The sequence below is a fragment of the Asterias rubens genome, chromosome 3, assembly GCF_902459465.1.
Source record: "Asterias rubens chromosome 3, eAstRub1.3, whole genome shotgun sequence".
Classification (NCBI taxonomy): Eukaryota; Metazoa; Echinodermata; class Asteroidea; order Forcipulatida; family Asteriidae; genus Asterias; species Asterias rubens.
The window spans coordinates 21,142,941-21,157,639 of NC_047064.1; the positions used below are offsets into that span (position 1 = coordinate 21,142,941).

General features: G+C 38.5%; 2 protein-coding genes across 2 annotated transcripts; one reads left to right on the forward strand and one right to left on the reverse strand.

Annotated features, from left to right (window-relative positions):
* The first annotated feature begins 830 nt into the window (after positions 1–830).
* Positions 831–6,213, forward strand: LOC117288399 (sodium-dependent phosphate transport protein 2A-like). Its single transcript, XM_033769245.1, has 6 exons — positions 831–1,117; positions 1,239–1,476; positions 3,166–3,441; positions 3,885–4,195; positions 4,717–4,789; positions 5,162–6,213. Exons 1-6 carry the CDS (start codon positions 977–979, stop codon positions 6,124–6,126), a joined length of 2,004 nt encoding a protein of 667 aa, XP_033625136.1. The 5' UTR covers positions 831–976; the 3' UTR covers positions 6,127–6,213.
* Positions 6,214–11,417: 5,204 nt separating this feature from the next.
* On the reverse strand, positions 11,418–14,427 carry LOC117288486 (collagen triple helix repeat-containing protein 1-like). The gene is made up of 4 exons (XM_033769365.1): positions 14,350–14,427; positions 13,493–13,645; positions 11,831–12,035; positions 11,418–11,569 (listed from the first exon to the last, which is right to left on the reverse strand). The coding sequence occupies exons 1-4, from the start codon at positions 14,425–14,427 to the stop codon at positions 11,418–11,420; spliced, it is 588 nt and encodes a 195-aa protein (XP_033625256.1).
* Positions 14,428–14,699: the final 272 nt, after the last annotated feature.

Genomic DNA, 14,699 nt, shown 5'->3' on the forward strand with positions numbered 1-14,699 from the left:
TTATTTTCAACAACAATTTTGCAAACCTGTGTGCCGCCCCATACAACCCACCTTCTTCGTTCACAGTGACAGTTTCTACAATATGTCAGCAGGCAGACTGTGTTGGGGCTGGATCATGGAATTAAACTTAGTTGTAACATGGAGTAACGGTCCTTCCTCTAAATGTCTATTCAATCTATGCAACCTTAATTCCCCTAATTTGTTGCACCCAATAATGGATTCTTTTTCTTTATACATGTACCTTGTGGGCTGTTGTTTACATTCATGCATGTGGATCCTGCTTTGTGCGAAATAAAAGTCCTTTCTCTATGATACAAAGACAAGGATTTCCGTCCGTTAGTAAATTGGAGGGAAAGCCAGTTATATGCGGATAGTACTTCAAGGAAACCCCTTTGGGAAATACCACTTTTTGAAGGTTACACCTCAACATCATTGCATTGTTTTGAATTATTTTTCGTTACAATTGTTACCAACAATACTAAGTAAGCTATAAACCAATATGCAAACAGTCAATTTATCCAACTTATGTGAATCAAATGTCAGTAAATTAATTTAACAAAACTACGCCGCATTTGAATACCCCTACACTAAAATGGAATTGTCCCGCTTCCGTTAAAAATAGAACACGGCATCAGACATGTGGACGAAACCGATCGTGTGGTCGTGTGGCTGCATACAGATGCCTATCATGTGCCTCCCGTACCGTGTAGTTTAGCATTGGTGATCATGTGCCTCTCATGTGCCATTTTATGAATGAAACGTGCAGCGCTAGCGTACTGCTGTCATCAAAAGAGTGACGTATAGGAAATGAGCCAATTTGATTGGTTCGTAGGGCGAACTCGCACGGAGATTTCAAGAAATATACTACGCGCTTTTCAGAAAACCGGCATCTTGTTAATGGCTGACAGTCTGAAAGGATACTCCTTTTCTGTGTTCTCCAAAACTAAAACTTAAGATTATTTTCCGTCTCTATTTAATGGCGAATTTTAATTGCCCTGACGATGTGCATGTTATAATGCAACTGCCGACATCGGTGATAACCGGGCCGCCGCCCGTGTATGCCCTGCAAGCTGGACCAAGGGAAGAAATCGTGTGGGTGTCTCACCAATCCGTTTTGGTAAGTAAAATTAATTTTGACACAATTTTTTGTTGGAAATTTTTGTTAAAAAATTGGTATTGAACTATGGAATCAGACAGTGTCTGATGGTGTCAAACTTTCACCCATCCTCCTACAATAGGTGACACCAATCTCTAGCCCAATGTCCCCGACTCTGGTTGAGGCCAAGTTTATTTTCCCGGAGTCCGAGGGTGGTTCCGCGGTCGAAAACAAGACAACGGGAGCCGAGCATGATTTGGTCTTGAAGATGGACCGGGGAGTAGAGAAAATGGGCCGGCAGCAGGAAGAGGCAGTTGTTGAAAGAACTGATGATGTTTGGGCACCAACACACGTCCAACAATCGGGGGTGAAGTGGTCAGGTAAATTGATTGAGCCAAAATCTTATAAAATAATTTAATGTTTTTTTGCAGCTGCTCAACCTTTCGAATTACATACTTGGCAGTGGCTTGTCTTGTGAAGAAGCATAGAATTATATCCAATATCATTCAGTTTAAAAATAAACGGAAATTGAGAACGAAAGCCGGGTATGGGTAAGCGCCTTCATCAAATTAATGTTACCATTTCACATGTTTCAACGATTGTTCAAACACGAATTTATGTGACTTCTACATAAATTTGCATAACATCAAATGATGATCAACTGTCAATGTCATTAATTTGTTTTAAAATATGCCATGGGACAATATTAATATGTGTCCATTAGTTTCTTTTCACCCTCTCGTCATGCTCGTTGCAAAAATAAATAAAGTTCGGTTTTTAATTTAAAAAAAAAATTAAGTTCCCAACCAGGAAATACTGAAAGAGAAAGTAAATTAATTTATTTTAGTGATTTTATGGTACAGTTGACGCAAGCAAAACAGCAAGGGAAACTCTGATCAGACATTAAAAATAGAAAGTTATTGAATACCTACTTTGAAAACTTTAAATCAAAATGTCGTTTGTCCTGCTTTGTTACACTAGCTCCATTTGCACTTTCACCACAGCACAGCGCTGCTGTCTAGTGGTGGCAGATAACGTGCCATGTGCTTTTTGCCGTACGATCATTGTTCACGTTTTTGCCTCATGGCATATCACACCACACACTAACCGCAATTTGACCTCGAAGTATATCCGGTGGTACCCTGACGTCGTAAAGCCGTTTGTCTGTATTCTCTGTCTGAATGAAATGTTTCTGACTAGTCATCATGCGTCACATACTACGTAGCTAGTTCGGCGAATCACTTAAGTTTTTATTTGTAGGCCACTTCTATTTTGAGTGTTTATCTTCTGTTTTTTTCTTTGGTTGAAAGAAAAATCTTCCTTTAAGAAAAACAATATTTTGAACAGAGGAAATGGTGTAGAATTGTTGTTTTGCAATTTGAGATAGATTATCTTTTACCTGCTTGTTGTTGAGAGTATCATTTAATAGAAAATTATATTATTTTTATAAATTAACTCATTTTGCTGCCAATTTTTATAGAGGCATTCTCATATCAGAATACATTTCATTGCTCAACCAATCTAATTCAAAAAGCAACTTGGGGAGGGGGGGGCGTGCAGTATTTGAATTTAGAAAGAAAAACAATAATAAGCAACTTAAAGAAGTATAAACAAATGTATGTGCCATGAACAGTATCTGCTGGTAGATCTCGATAACAAAAACATTTTCTTAGTTTTGTTTTTTATTTTTAATTATGCGTTTTTATTTTATGAGGCCATTTACACTTACTTTAATAAAAAGCTTTTTTACTACTCTCTGTGTGATGATTAAAATAGTAAATTGACAAATTACCAAAATCGTAAAATGTTTGGCTTCAGAACTCTGAATCTTATAAAAATATTCTGTTTTTCAATGATGATAAACACATGCCAAAGGGCAAACAAAAACAAGTTTGAAAGAACAGTTTCACAGATGTTTACAAAGAAATTGGTCGTAAAGAATTACACAAAGAAACCTCAAATAGTTTACTTTACTTTTTTGTGTTTTTTATTTTGATGTGGTTCAATTGTCTAAATGGAAGGATGTGCCTAATAAATTTGTATTCTTTTTTTTATTTATCAATCAACAGAGTTGACGACAGGTGAAAAGGTGCACCGCATCATCGTTGATTGGAGCATCAAACCCATCTCCATCATAGCTCTCCTCTATTTCTTCATCTGTTCCTTGGACCTGATGAGTTCTGCCTTCCGTCTCCTCGGTGGCAAAGAAGCGGGAGAGGTTCTTGGAGAGAGCGAGTTGTTGAACAACCCCATCTGTGGTCTGATGATCGGCATCTTGGCTACCGTCTTGGTTCAGAGCTCAAGTACCTCTACATCCATCACTGTATCCATCGTTGCTGCTGGAAGTAAGTCGTACCTCTCTGTCCTTTTCTCTACAGGTTTTCCAGATATTCATGTAAATCTTCAAACCTGATACTTCAACGAGGTAGTTGCCTCTCGTCATTGCCTAGGTGCCCCTTGAAATGTTCCAACTGATTTTATGATTTCCTTATAGAAATGCCCTTTACCAAGGAGGAAACGCCTTTGTGCCCTGTGAAAAGTCCCACTGGAGATGTCCATCACCAAAAAAAAAAACACCTTGTTGCCCCTTGCCCCTTTCAAAAACAGCATCAGGCCTACATCTTGATTCAAGAATGCACGTGTCCCAGAAAAATATTTACTGGCGATTCTATGTAGAAATTTTCCAATGTCCGTTGATCAGAAGTTTCTTGATTGGGAAGGGTCCAGGCAAAGTCAAACTTTGAATTGAAATAAATATTTTAGTTTTTCCTGCTCCTTTCTTTAACAGTTTTGGAAGTTCAACCAGCAATCTTCATCATCATGGGCGCCAACATCGGAACCTCTGTAACCAACACCATCGTCTCTCTGACTCAATCTGGCGACCGGGACGAGTTCCGACGTGCCTTCGCTGGGGCCACCATCCACGACATGTTCAACTGGCTGTCCGTGATTGTCCTACTACCTCTAGAAGTCTCAACAAGATACCTGTATCATCTGACCAGTGCCATCGTTAATGGGTTCAATATCAAGGGCACTGGTGGCGCCAAAGTAGAACTGCTGAAGGTGTTGACTAAGCCCTTCTCAAAGCTGTTCATTAATGTAAGTATACTCTGTCAGAGTTCGAAATTAGCGGCGGGCGATTCAAATCCCTTCTTTACAAGTCCCCCGGGCGAGTCAACAAGTTGTTCCAAGACACAGTGTGGTAACATTCCAATAAGATATTGTTTTTAAGTTCTTAAACTTAAGTGGTTTGACCAGTTTTGGTATTAGCTAGATTTAGTGTGGCCGTGATCGTTCCTTTCAGCATGAACATAACATGACAGTTGCTTCATCCGGGCCCAATTAAGCAGAAAATACTGCTCGGCCAAGAGAATTGTTGTTTAGCAGGAACATGTTACTAGCCAAAATACCTTGCAAAGTATTGTCTGGTACAAGTGCTATGCCAATTTTTGCTTAGCAGAAAAAAAATTTGCTAAGCACTATGTCATGCTCTGGCACTTCCAATAGCAAATGTGTCTCTCATGAAAAGAAAATCTCAAAGTGAACTCTCTTTTGTAATAATTTTCTCAAGTTGAAAGTTCATGTTAGTTATTGTTTTTTCATGCATTTTCTCTCAACAGATTGACAGCAAGGTTGTGAGCAAAATAGCGACTGGGGAGCTGAACGCTACCGATGCCAAGTTACTCAAAAAAGGTAATGCTTCATAATTTGTTTAGCTCAATGAAAATTTGTAAGGAAAACAGGAATTTATTTTGAATGTGTGTTCTTATAACTTGTTTTCAATTCAGAAATTCGACCTGAAATTTAAACGAATTGGACATAATTTAAGATACTTGGTTAACTGTAAAACCAGAAAATTCTAGAACTGATTGATTTTGTTCTACTTCAGAATAATGTAAATTCTCTTTAAATTGTATGAAACTAACCGATGAAGTTTTTTTTATATAATAATTAGACTTTTAATGAGTTTAACAACAAACATTTTTCTTTTTGAACAAACTTGCAGGTCAATCTTTTACCACGACTCACTCTCTTAATTTGATTATTTTTCAATTTGCCTTGCAGGTGAGTACTTGTTCAGATATATCGCAGACGCTGGTTTGTCCGAGAGAGCCGTTGGGGGTCTTTTACTTCTCCTGTCCCTCATCATGCTATGTACTTGCCTCGTCTTGATGGTCAAACTTCTCCACTCCTGTCTCAAAGGACGAATTGCCGGAATCATCCAGAACACCATAAACTCAGATCTCCCTGGTCCCTTCAAGCAATTTACTGGTATCTTGGCCATCATCGTTGGTGCTGGCATCACCTTCATCGTGCAGAGTAGTTCCGTCTTCACATCGGCCATGACGCCTCTCGTTGGTCTCGGAGTGATCAAACTAGAGAGGATGTTCCCACTTACACTTGGCTCAAACATTGGGACGACCGCCACTGGTCTCCTTGCTGCCCTAGCTAGCTCTGGAGATAAGCTTGATAACAGCCTTCAGATCGCATTGTGTCACCTGTTCTTCAATATAAGTGGTATCCTTGTCTGGTACCCCGTCCCCTTCATGCGTAAAGTTCCAATCCATCTCGCCAAGATGCTCGGCAACACAACGGCCAAGTATCGATGGTTCGCCATCTTCTACCTCGTGGTTATGTTCTTCCTTGTACCCCTTCTTGTCTTTGGGATGTCACTCATCAGCATCTGGCTTCTCATGGGTGTGGGCGTGCCCTTCGTCCTCATCATGACCTTTGTCGCCGTTGTTAACATCCTCCAAGCTAAGAAGAAGACGCTCCTCCCGAAGACGCTACAGAGCTGGGAGTTCCTGCCTCTTTGGATGCACTCCTTATCGCCCATTGATAAAATTATTACTAAACTCATGGAAGTTGGTGGCAGTTGCTGCACTTGTAAGAAAGATGGAAATGCATCCCTAAACTCTAGCTCAAGTAGCACCGGACCCTTGATGGTACGCTTTGACCAGCAGTCAAACAACAGTACAAGAAATCAAAGTCACAACCAACAGTGCTTCGGCAAAATCACAACTGTATGATAAAAGATGCCAATTGGAGACTTTCTGGGACGATAGAGGGCAGCAGACTTACCGGGTAAATCCATTGTTCTCAGAATTATGCGCATGTTCAGAACTACGTAAACAATGGAAATTTACCCGGTATGTCTGCTGCCACCTAGCGTTGGAAAGTCTCCTATTATATTTATCCTATCAAATTATTTAAATTATTATACATGGACAATCCTGGACAAAATGTCTCACAAATCAATATTGCCATTACAACAGATATTTTCACTTTATGCGAAGATGGTCAAAAAGATTGCACAGATGTACTTGTCTTCCCAATAGGAGGTGATGTTTTGTCGAGGATTGTAATAATTGTTCAATGATATGAAAAAATCCCTTTGCCGTTTTGTATTTATTTATGGGTTTTCGGTAAATCTTCTCAGCAGGAGAAGTAAATTTTATCAATTTCTATCTTGCAGGAAGATTTTCTATTTATTAAATGTTGGTTTTGTTATCACAGTGGAGTCTTTGTTTCTGAACAATACATTTGTTAATAAACCTTGGTTTTTCAAAGTTGGAATTTATTTATTCAGTAAAAGTTAATTATCACTACCTCAGCTCTGTGGTGGTTATTGATAAATTAAACAAACTTTGAAGATAACATTCTTTTTTAATTCTTGAGTTTCATAAACAAAATTCATAATTTTTGTGCTCATGTTTCTAAAAGAGAATTAAAACCTTCATGGAGAAATATTTTAAGAATTATATTTATAGTTTTGCAAGTTAAACTGTTGGACCAAAATGCACAACACAGTATTGTACGAGTGGCATTAACCTTTTGAAAACTGGCAAAACATTCCCCTTTTTCGGTTCAAGTCCTTCACACACCAGGAGAAAACATTTCTGTTTGACTTTTTGTTTAAACTTAAAAACTGCATGTCATTGTTGATCAAGCCCCTCCCACTTTATACATTGGCCAATCACAGTCGTGGGTACGTCACCAAGGGCGTTATTATTGGTACCAGGAATTTTATGAAATACAGTAAACCTGTAAACTATCAATGCAATTACGTGAAATGAAAGGTTGTTATACATTGTACATTGTAAGAAAGTGTTATTTATTAAATACAATTTGAAATGAAATCAATGTCTTTCTTCTTTTCTTTGTTAAATTCATACAATCTGGTAGACTAAAGGTGTTGATCAACGAACTACAATGTATCTTGAAACTTAGCTCTGTTACAATGTCTCACCATCATCCCGATTTTACAAACTTTAAAGGCAGTGGACACTATTGGTAATTACTCAAAATAATTATTAGCATAAAGCCTTTCATGGTGACGAGTAATGGGTAGAGGTTGATGGTATAAAACATTGTGAGAAACGGCTCCCTCTAAAGTGCCATAGTTTTCGAGAAAGAAGTAATTTTCCACAAATTTGACTTCCAGATTTAGAACTTGAGGTCTCGAAATCAACCATCTAAACGCACACAACTTCGTGTGACAAGGGTGTTTTTTCTTTCCTCGCAAGTTCGATGACCGATTGAGCTCAAATTTCCACATGTTTGTTAATTTATGCATATGTTGAGATACACCAACTGTGAAGGCAATTACCAATAGTGTCCACTGCCTTTAACATTTCATACCTAAATGTACTAAATCAACTGAACTTCAAAGCGCTAGCTAAACGGAACTAATGATTATTGCGTTTCCTTTACCATGCAAGGACATTATGCAGCAAAGCCCTACAAAAGTGAAGAATGTTTTCTGTTCATTATTATTTTCTCTTTGTCAGGGTGGGGTCTTTTTCCCAGCGGGGGCAGGAGTATTAAATCGGTATTTTAGTTATACAGGTTGTTGGGTTAACACAGCTATCTATTTACTTTTTGTCTAACGGGGGGTAGGTAAATCTGCAGGTGTACCCTCTTTACGTGCTAGAGCTCGCAAGGATTCGAGCATAAACGTTTGTGCCCAAAGAAGTGAACACCGCCCTCTGTTGACAAGAACGTGTCTGGGCGGTATTTAGACTGGGACGTCAGATATTCAGGCTTGGCGGTATTGAGCGATTTAATTATATGTCAACAACACAATGCTAAAAATTTACTCCCTAAAAGACGTGGTAAACATATGTATGAAGGCAAGACCATCGTCATCCATCAGCTATGCATTTTCTTCTTAAGTGAAATACTTTTTTAACAAACACTTCAGTATTAACGATGTCGTATTAATTATTATACAGTCGATTTGTTTATTGTTTTTCAATTCATTTGACACTTTAAAGCACACTTTTAATTATTCATAACTAATAACAACTAAACAAAAATATACTATACTCTGTCTAACCTCAACCATAACTCTAACTTTAAACACCTTTTTTACATTTTTTGTTTTACAATAAGTTCTCACCAAAACAGAGGTATATAGGGGGCATTAATTAGTAACTACTAAGAAAATCAATGACTAGCATAAAACATGCCTTGGTAAGAAGCGCTACACGGTTGATATAAAAAAAAAAATTTTGAGGAAGAATTCCCTTTCTAAGGTGGTGTAAATATTTTTCCGCCCAAAAACACATCTGATAAACGATTCGTATGATTCGTATGAAAATGAGAAGTAGATGGAGGGATGACATAAGATCTTATGAAGTAACAGTATGAAGAAGAAACGCAAGGAATAGAAATGAATGGGATGGCAACCAAGGACAGGGAAAAGGAGAAGAGGCAGACAAAGAAGAAGATGGAGGGATGACATAAGATCTTATGAAGGAACAGTATGAAGAAGAAACACAAGGAATAGAGATGAATAGAAAGGCAACCAAGGACATGGGAAAAGGAGAAGAGGTAGACATGAATGGCATTTTTGATGAGAAGGTTTACATCCTCTGGATAACCAAAAAACTAATGATGGTGGTAATGACCTCTCTTACGAATGAAACCTCACATATCTCAAAGCAACGACACCTTATGACCCCTCAGGAGGAGGTCTCTCTACAATATTATACGTAAAGCAAAGACGCAAAACCTCCAACAAGACGCAATAAGCCTTTTTGAGATATGGCGGATACAATGCTATAACACTATGGTTTGGGTAAATTTGTCTGTAGACACCCAAACCAAACAGTACACTCCTATCACGTCCGCCATACCTCATGGCGGACACAATGCTATAACACTATAAGGTTTGGGTAAATTTGTGGATATACACCCAAACCAAACAGTACACTCCAATCACGTCCGCCAAACCTCAAAGAGGCTTATGGCATTAGCCTTTTGATACTCAATGTGAATGGCAACTATGTAAACCTCCTATAGGATACGCTTTATGTGAGACGATAATAGTTCGATGACCGATTGAGCTCAAATTTCCACATGTTTGTTAATTTATGCATATGTTGAGATACACCAACTGTGAAGGCTAGTCTTTGACAATTACCAATAGTGTCCACTGCCTTTAACATTTCATACCTAAATGTACTAAATCAACTGAACTTCAAAGCGCTAGCTAAACGGAACTAATGATTATTGCGTTTCCTTTACCATGCAAGGACATTATGCAGCAAAGCCCTACAAAACTGAAGAATGTTTTCTGTTCATTATTATTTTCTCTTTGTCAGGGTGGGGTCTTTTTCCCAGCGGGGGCAGGAGTATTAAATCGGTATTTTAGTTATACAGGTTGTTGGGTTAACACAGCTATCTATTTACTTTTTGCCTAACGGGGGGGGGGGGGGTAGGTAAATCTGCAGGTGTACCCTCTTTACGTGCTAGAGCTCGCAAGGATTCGAGCATAAACGTTTGTGCCCAAAGAAGTGAACACCGCCCTCTGTTGACAAGAACGTGTCTGGGCGGTATTTAGACAGGGACGTCAGATATTCAGGCTTGGCGGTATTGAGCGATTTAATTATATGTCAACAACACAATGCTAAAAATTTACTCCCTAAAAGACGTGGATAAACATGTGATGCTTGATACTTATGTATGAAGGCAAGACCATCGTCATCCATCAGCTATGCATTTTCTTCTTAAGTGAAATACTTTTTTAACAAACACTTCAGTATTAACGATGTCGTATTTACATACAATCGATTTGTTTATTGTTTTTCAATTCATTTGACACTTTAAAGCACACTTTTAATTATTCATAACTAATAACAACTAAACAAAAGTATACGATACTCTGTCTAACCTCAACCATAACTCTAACTTTAAACACCTTTCTTACATTTTTTGTTTTACAATAAGTTCTCACCAAAACAGAGGTATATAGGGGGCATTAATTAGTAACTACTAAGAAAATCAATGACTAGCATAAAACATGCCTTGGTAAGAAGCGCTACACGGTTGATATAAAAAAAAAATTTTGAGGAAGAATTCCCTTTCTAAGGTGGTGTAAATATTTTTCCGCCCAAAAACACATCTGATAAACGATTCGTATGATTCGTATGAAAATGAGAAGTAGATGGAGGGATGACATAAGATCTTATGAAGTAACAGTATGAAGAAGAAACGCAAGGAATAGAAATGAATGGAATGGCAACCAAGGACAGGGAAAAGGAGAAGAGGCAGACAAAGAAGAAGATGGAGGGATGACATAAGATCTTATGAAGGAACAGTATGAAGAAGAAACACAAGGAATAGAGATGAATAGAAAGGCAACCAAGGACATGGGAAAAGGAGAAGAGGTAGACATGAATGGCATTTTTGATGAGAAGGTTTACATCCTCTGGATAACCAAAAAACTAATGATGGTGGTAATGACCTCTCTTACGAATGAAACCTCACATATCTCAAAGCAACGACACCTTATGACCCCTCAGGAGGAGGTCTCTCTACAATATTATACGTAAAGCAAAGACGCAAACCTCCAACAAGACGCAATAAGCCTTTTTGAGATATGGCGGATACAATGCTATAACACTATGGTTTGGGTAAATTTGTCTGTAGACACCCAAACCAAACAGTACACTCCTATCACGTCCGCCATACCTCATGGCGGACACAATGCTATAACACTATAAGGTTTGGGTAAATTTGTGGATATACACCCAAACCAAACAGTACACTCCAATCACGTCCGCCAAACCTCAAAGAGGCTTATGGCATTAGCCTTTTGATACTCAATGTGAATGGCAACTATGTAAACCTCCTATAGGATACGCTTTATGTGAGACGATAATATGTGAGGTTAGTACCCGTGAGGCAAATCAGGAAGTTCGCGTATACGAGGAGCAAAAACGGACACCTCCCAACAGCGCAATGCCATTTTTATACTCAATGTGAAAGGCAAAGTCAAAACCTGCTATACAAAGATCTCTGTGCTTCTGTGAGGTTAGTATCCGTAAGGAGAGGCAGGAACCTCTCGTATGATGATACGAGAGACGCTGTTCCACCCAGAGTAGCCGTCTGCGTTGCCGTATCCAGGACAATCACCAATGGCAAAACGGACGTCAACTTGTCCCGAACCCAGCGTGTGGCAGTAACCTGTGATTTGGTTAGAAAAAAAGAGATACACAAATCAAGAACTACTTATTTTTCACAACAATCTGATTTATAATTTTAAGGGTCTCGGACCAATGGGTCTAATCATTAAAAAAAAAGTGGAAAAAAACAAATAAAAAAGTTAAAGACAATAATCTTCTTCAATCTTCTTTTATAAATCAATGTTAATAATACTTCACAAAAGAAAATTGTGTGCACATAAAATCCTGGGCAACGATTCTCGAATGGGCATTTTAAGCTCACCTTCTATGTTTCTGTGCCTGTGTAGATTCATATGGTACGTATTTTCCTGATACACGACGCCATCAATTGGGATTGGTGAGCACTCGTTGTTGTTAAAGGTAAAGTACCATCTCTTGCAACAACCATGGCACCCGTACAGTCGAAGGTTACCCCCGTAAGCGACATAGAGGGCGCTGTCTGAATAGCGTTTCTGGAAGGTGCATGTCTAAAGACAAATAAAAACATAACAAATTCCTTGATAACACGTGATATGGTTGCCTTACAGAGGAAAACGGTATTTCAAAGTAAACTGGAAGCTTGTGCATTGGCTAAACAGTCTTACAAGATACAGTGTTTGTCTCTGATCTCCCCCACGCCTAACCATCACACTAGGTCTCTTAAGGCACTGGACACTATACAAATGTATATACTCAAAGTAATTTTTGGCATAAAAATCGTACTTGGTAACGAGTAATGGGGAGATGTTGGTAGTATAAAACATTGTGAGAAACGGCTCCCTCTGAAGTAACGTAGTTTTTGAGAAAGAAGTAATTTTCCACTAAAATATTTGAATTTGATTTCGAGACCTCGTAATTCGATTTTGAGGTCCCGAGGTCAAGCATCTGAAAACACGCAACTTATTCCATTATTTTCGATGACCAATTGAGTTCAAATTTTCACAGGTTTGTTATTTTGTGCATAATGTTGAGATACACCAAGTGAGAAGACTGGTCTTTGACAAATACAAAAGGTGGCCAGTGTCTTTGAGGTAATAATTACTCAAAGTAATTGTTAGCATAAAAACTTACTTGGTAACGAGCAATGGAGAGCTGTTGATAGTGTAAAACATTGTGAGAAATGGCTCCCTCTGAATTAATAACGTAGTTTTTGAGAAAGAGGTAATTTCTCACTCAAATATTAAAAGACATCAGGCCTGAAGCCTTTTATTATATAGGCTTCTGAAGAAAGCACACACAACAATGTTGTTTTTTCTTTCATTATTCTCTTGCAACTTTGATGACCAATTGGGTCCAAATTTGTACAGTGTTGTTATTTTATGCATAATGTTGGGATACACCAAGAGAGAATACTGGGCCCAATTTCATAGTTAGCTTCTTAAGCGTGGAATGATGCTTTAAAATATTCTGCTAAGCAAACACAAGTAGGATACCAGTAACATATTGTACAGTGACATGGTAAACTTATTCTGGTAAGCTCCTTTTGTGCTTAAAGGCACTGGACACGTTTGGTAAATTGTCAAAGACCAGTCTTCTTACTTGGTGTATATCAACATGCATAAAATAACAAACCTGTGAAAATTTGACATCAATTGGTCGTCGAAGTTGCGAGATAATATAATGAAATAAAAAACACCCTTGTCACACGAACTAACTTGCGTTATTTTGAGTAATGACCAATAGTGTCCACTGCCTTTAAACAGCTCTATGAAATCGGGCCCTGGTCTTTGGACTAATCCAAATGTGTCCTGCAGCCGATTTCACGAAACTCTAGGATTAATCCTAACTCGAGTTAGGACGAGTAACCCGTCCTAACTTAGGATGGGTTCAATGCTTCATGGGTATTTGGATGCGGGACTAAACTCGTTCTAAGTCCTAAGATTAATCCTAAGTTCGGAAGAGTTTGGTGAAATCGACGGCAGTGTCTTTAAGGGCAATGTCTTACCTGAATATTGGTGTCATAGTCGTTGCCATTGGCTGATCTCCAAGCACATTGTCTCCAGTTGTTATAGTCTAAGTATTCGGGTGCACCGGAATCGCCACCCGATCCTTGGGGGCCTGGAGGTCCCGGAGGCCCCGGTGGGCCTTGGGAGCAAGACTAGGGAAGATGTAACAAAGAAAGGAAAGCTATTTTATGACGAGCCAGACTTGACACTGTTTTAAAGGCTGATTATACAATTACTTTTTAAATATTTTAGAATAAAAGACCAAGACCAACTTCATCTCTGAGCGAGATAAATAATAACATTTCACAGTATGTCCTGTATAATTAATATGCAATTAATATTAAGAACAATTGCAGGGGGACATTTTCGTTACCTTTTAGGCAATATATTGTTTGAGTTACCTCTCAAACGCATTACTATTATACCAGTACATTGATAAGGGTAATTTCATTCCTGTTTTTAAAGTATACTTAACAGCAAAAATATGACAGTAACAACTGCAAAGCAACCATAATATTTCAGACAAATTCGGGTTCCAACTAAAGCAAAGGCGTTATACATATTTTGCCATATTTGTAAAAGATGCTTATACTGACGCAAAGACGTCAGTGACTGGTGTGGCTACTGGCTACTGAATTGCTACTTACTGGCTACTGACTGCCTACTTTAAAGACGTTTATTTTAATGTTTATTTCCAAGTCCCAGTAAGTCAAAAAAAAAAGGCCCGGTCCTGGTAGAATAACCCTGTGGTGCAAGACGAGAATCTAGTAATTTAACGACGACCAAAAAACAGTCGTGTACTTCAAACTATTGTTCTATACAAGAACATCTCTTAAACTGAAAATAAGTTACTTACCGAACCCCAAGAGTCCACACACGGCACAAGAATCGCACAGCAGGATATAATGATCACAAACGTCACAGATGACGTCATATTCGCCATTAAACATACGGCTAATTACCACACGAATTTGGATATAACCAACACTCGCTTTGGTCTCGACAACTCGCTCTCTGTTTGAGCTTTCAGTGGGTGGCAGAGTGGAATCCTGTTATCGATTACTTATTGTTATGCAGTGGCTATTTTCTGTTGTGATCGATACTTTCATCTGGAATAACTCGTGGACGTAGTGTTTACATAGAGTGCTTGGCTTCATTCCAATACTTCTTATAAGAACTTAGGCAAATATAAAACATGTGTTATCA

What these genes read in the sequence shown, in the direction of transcription:
- LOC117288486 (XM_033769365.1), bottom strand. Translation starts at nt 14,427, where the DNA reads ATGACGTCATCTGTGACGTTTGTGATCATTATATCCTGCTGTGCGATT. An exon ending in GTGTGGACTCTTGGGGTTCG is followed by an intron (nt 13,646 to 14,349) that starts GTAAGTAACTTA and finishes CATCTTCCCTAG; the next exon opens with TCTTGCTCCCAAGGCCCACC. An exon ending in ACTATGACACCAATATTCAG is followed by an intron (nt 12,036 to 13,492) that starts GTAAGACATTGC and finishes ATTTGTCTTTAG; the next exon opens with ACATGCACCTTCCAGAAACG.
- LOC117288399 (XM_033769245.1), top strand. Translation starts at nt 977, where the DNA reads ATGGCGAATTTTAATTGCCCTGACGATGTGCATGTTATAATGCAACTG. An exon ending in ATCCATCGTTGCTGCTGGAA is followed by an intron (nt 3,442 to 3,884) that starts GTAAGTCGTACC and finishes TTTCTTTAACAG; the next exon opens with TTTTGGAAGTTCAACCAGCA. An exon ending in TCTCAAAGCTGTTCATTAAT is followed by an intron (nt 4,196 to 4,716) that starts GTAAGTATACTC and finishes TTCTCTCAACAG; the next exon opens with ATTGACAGCAAGGTTGTGAG.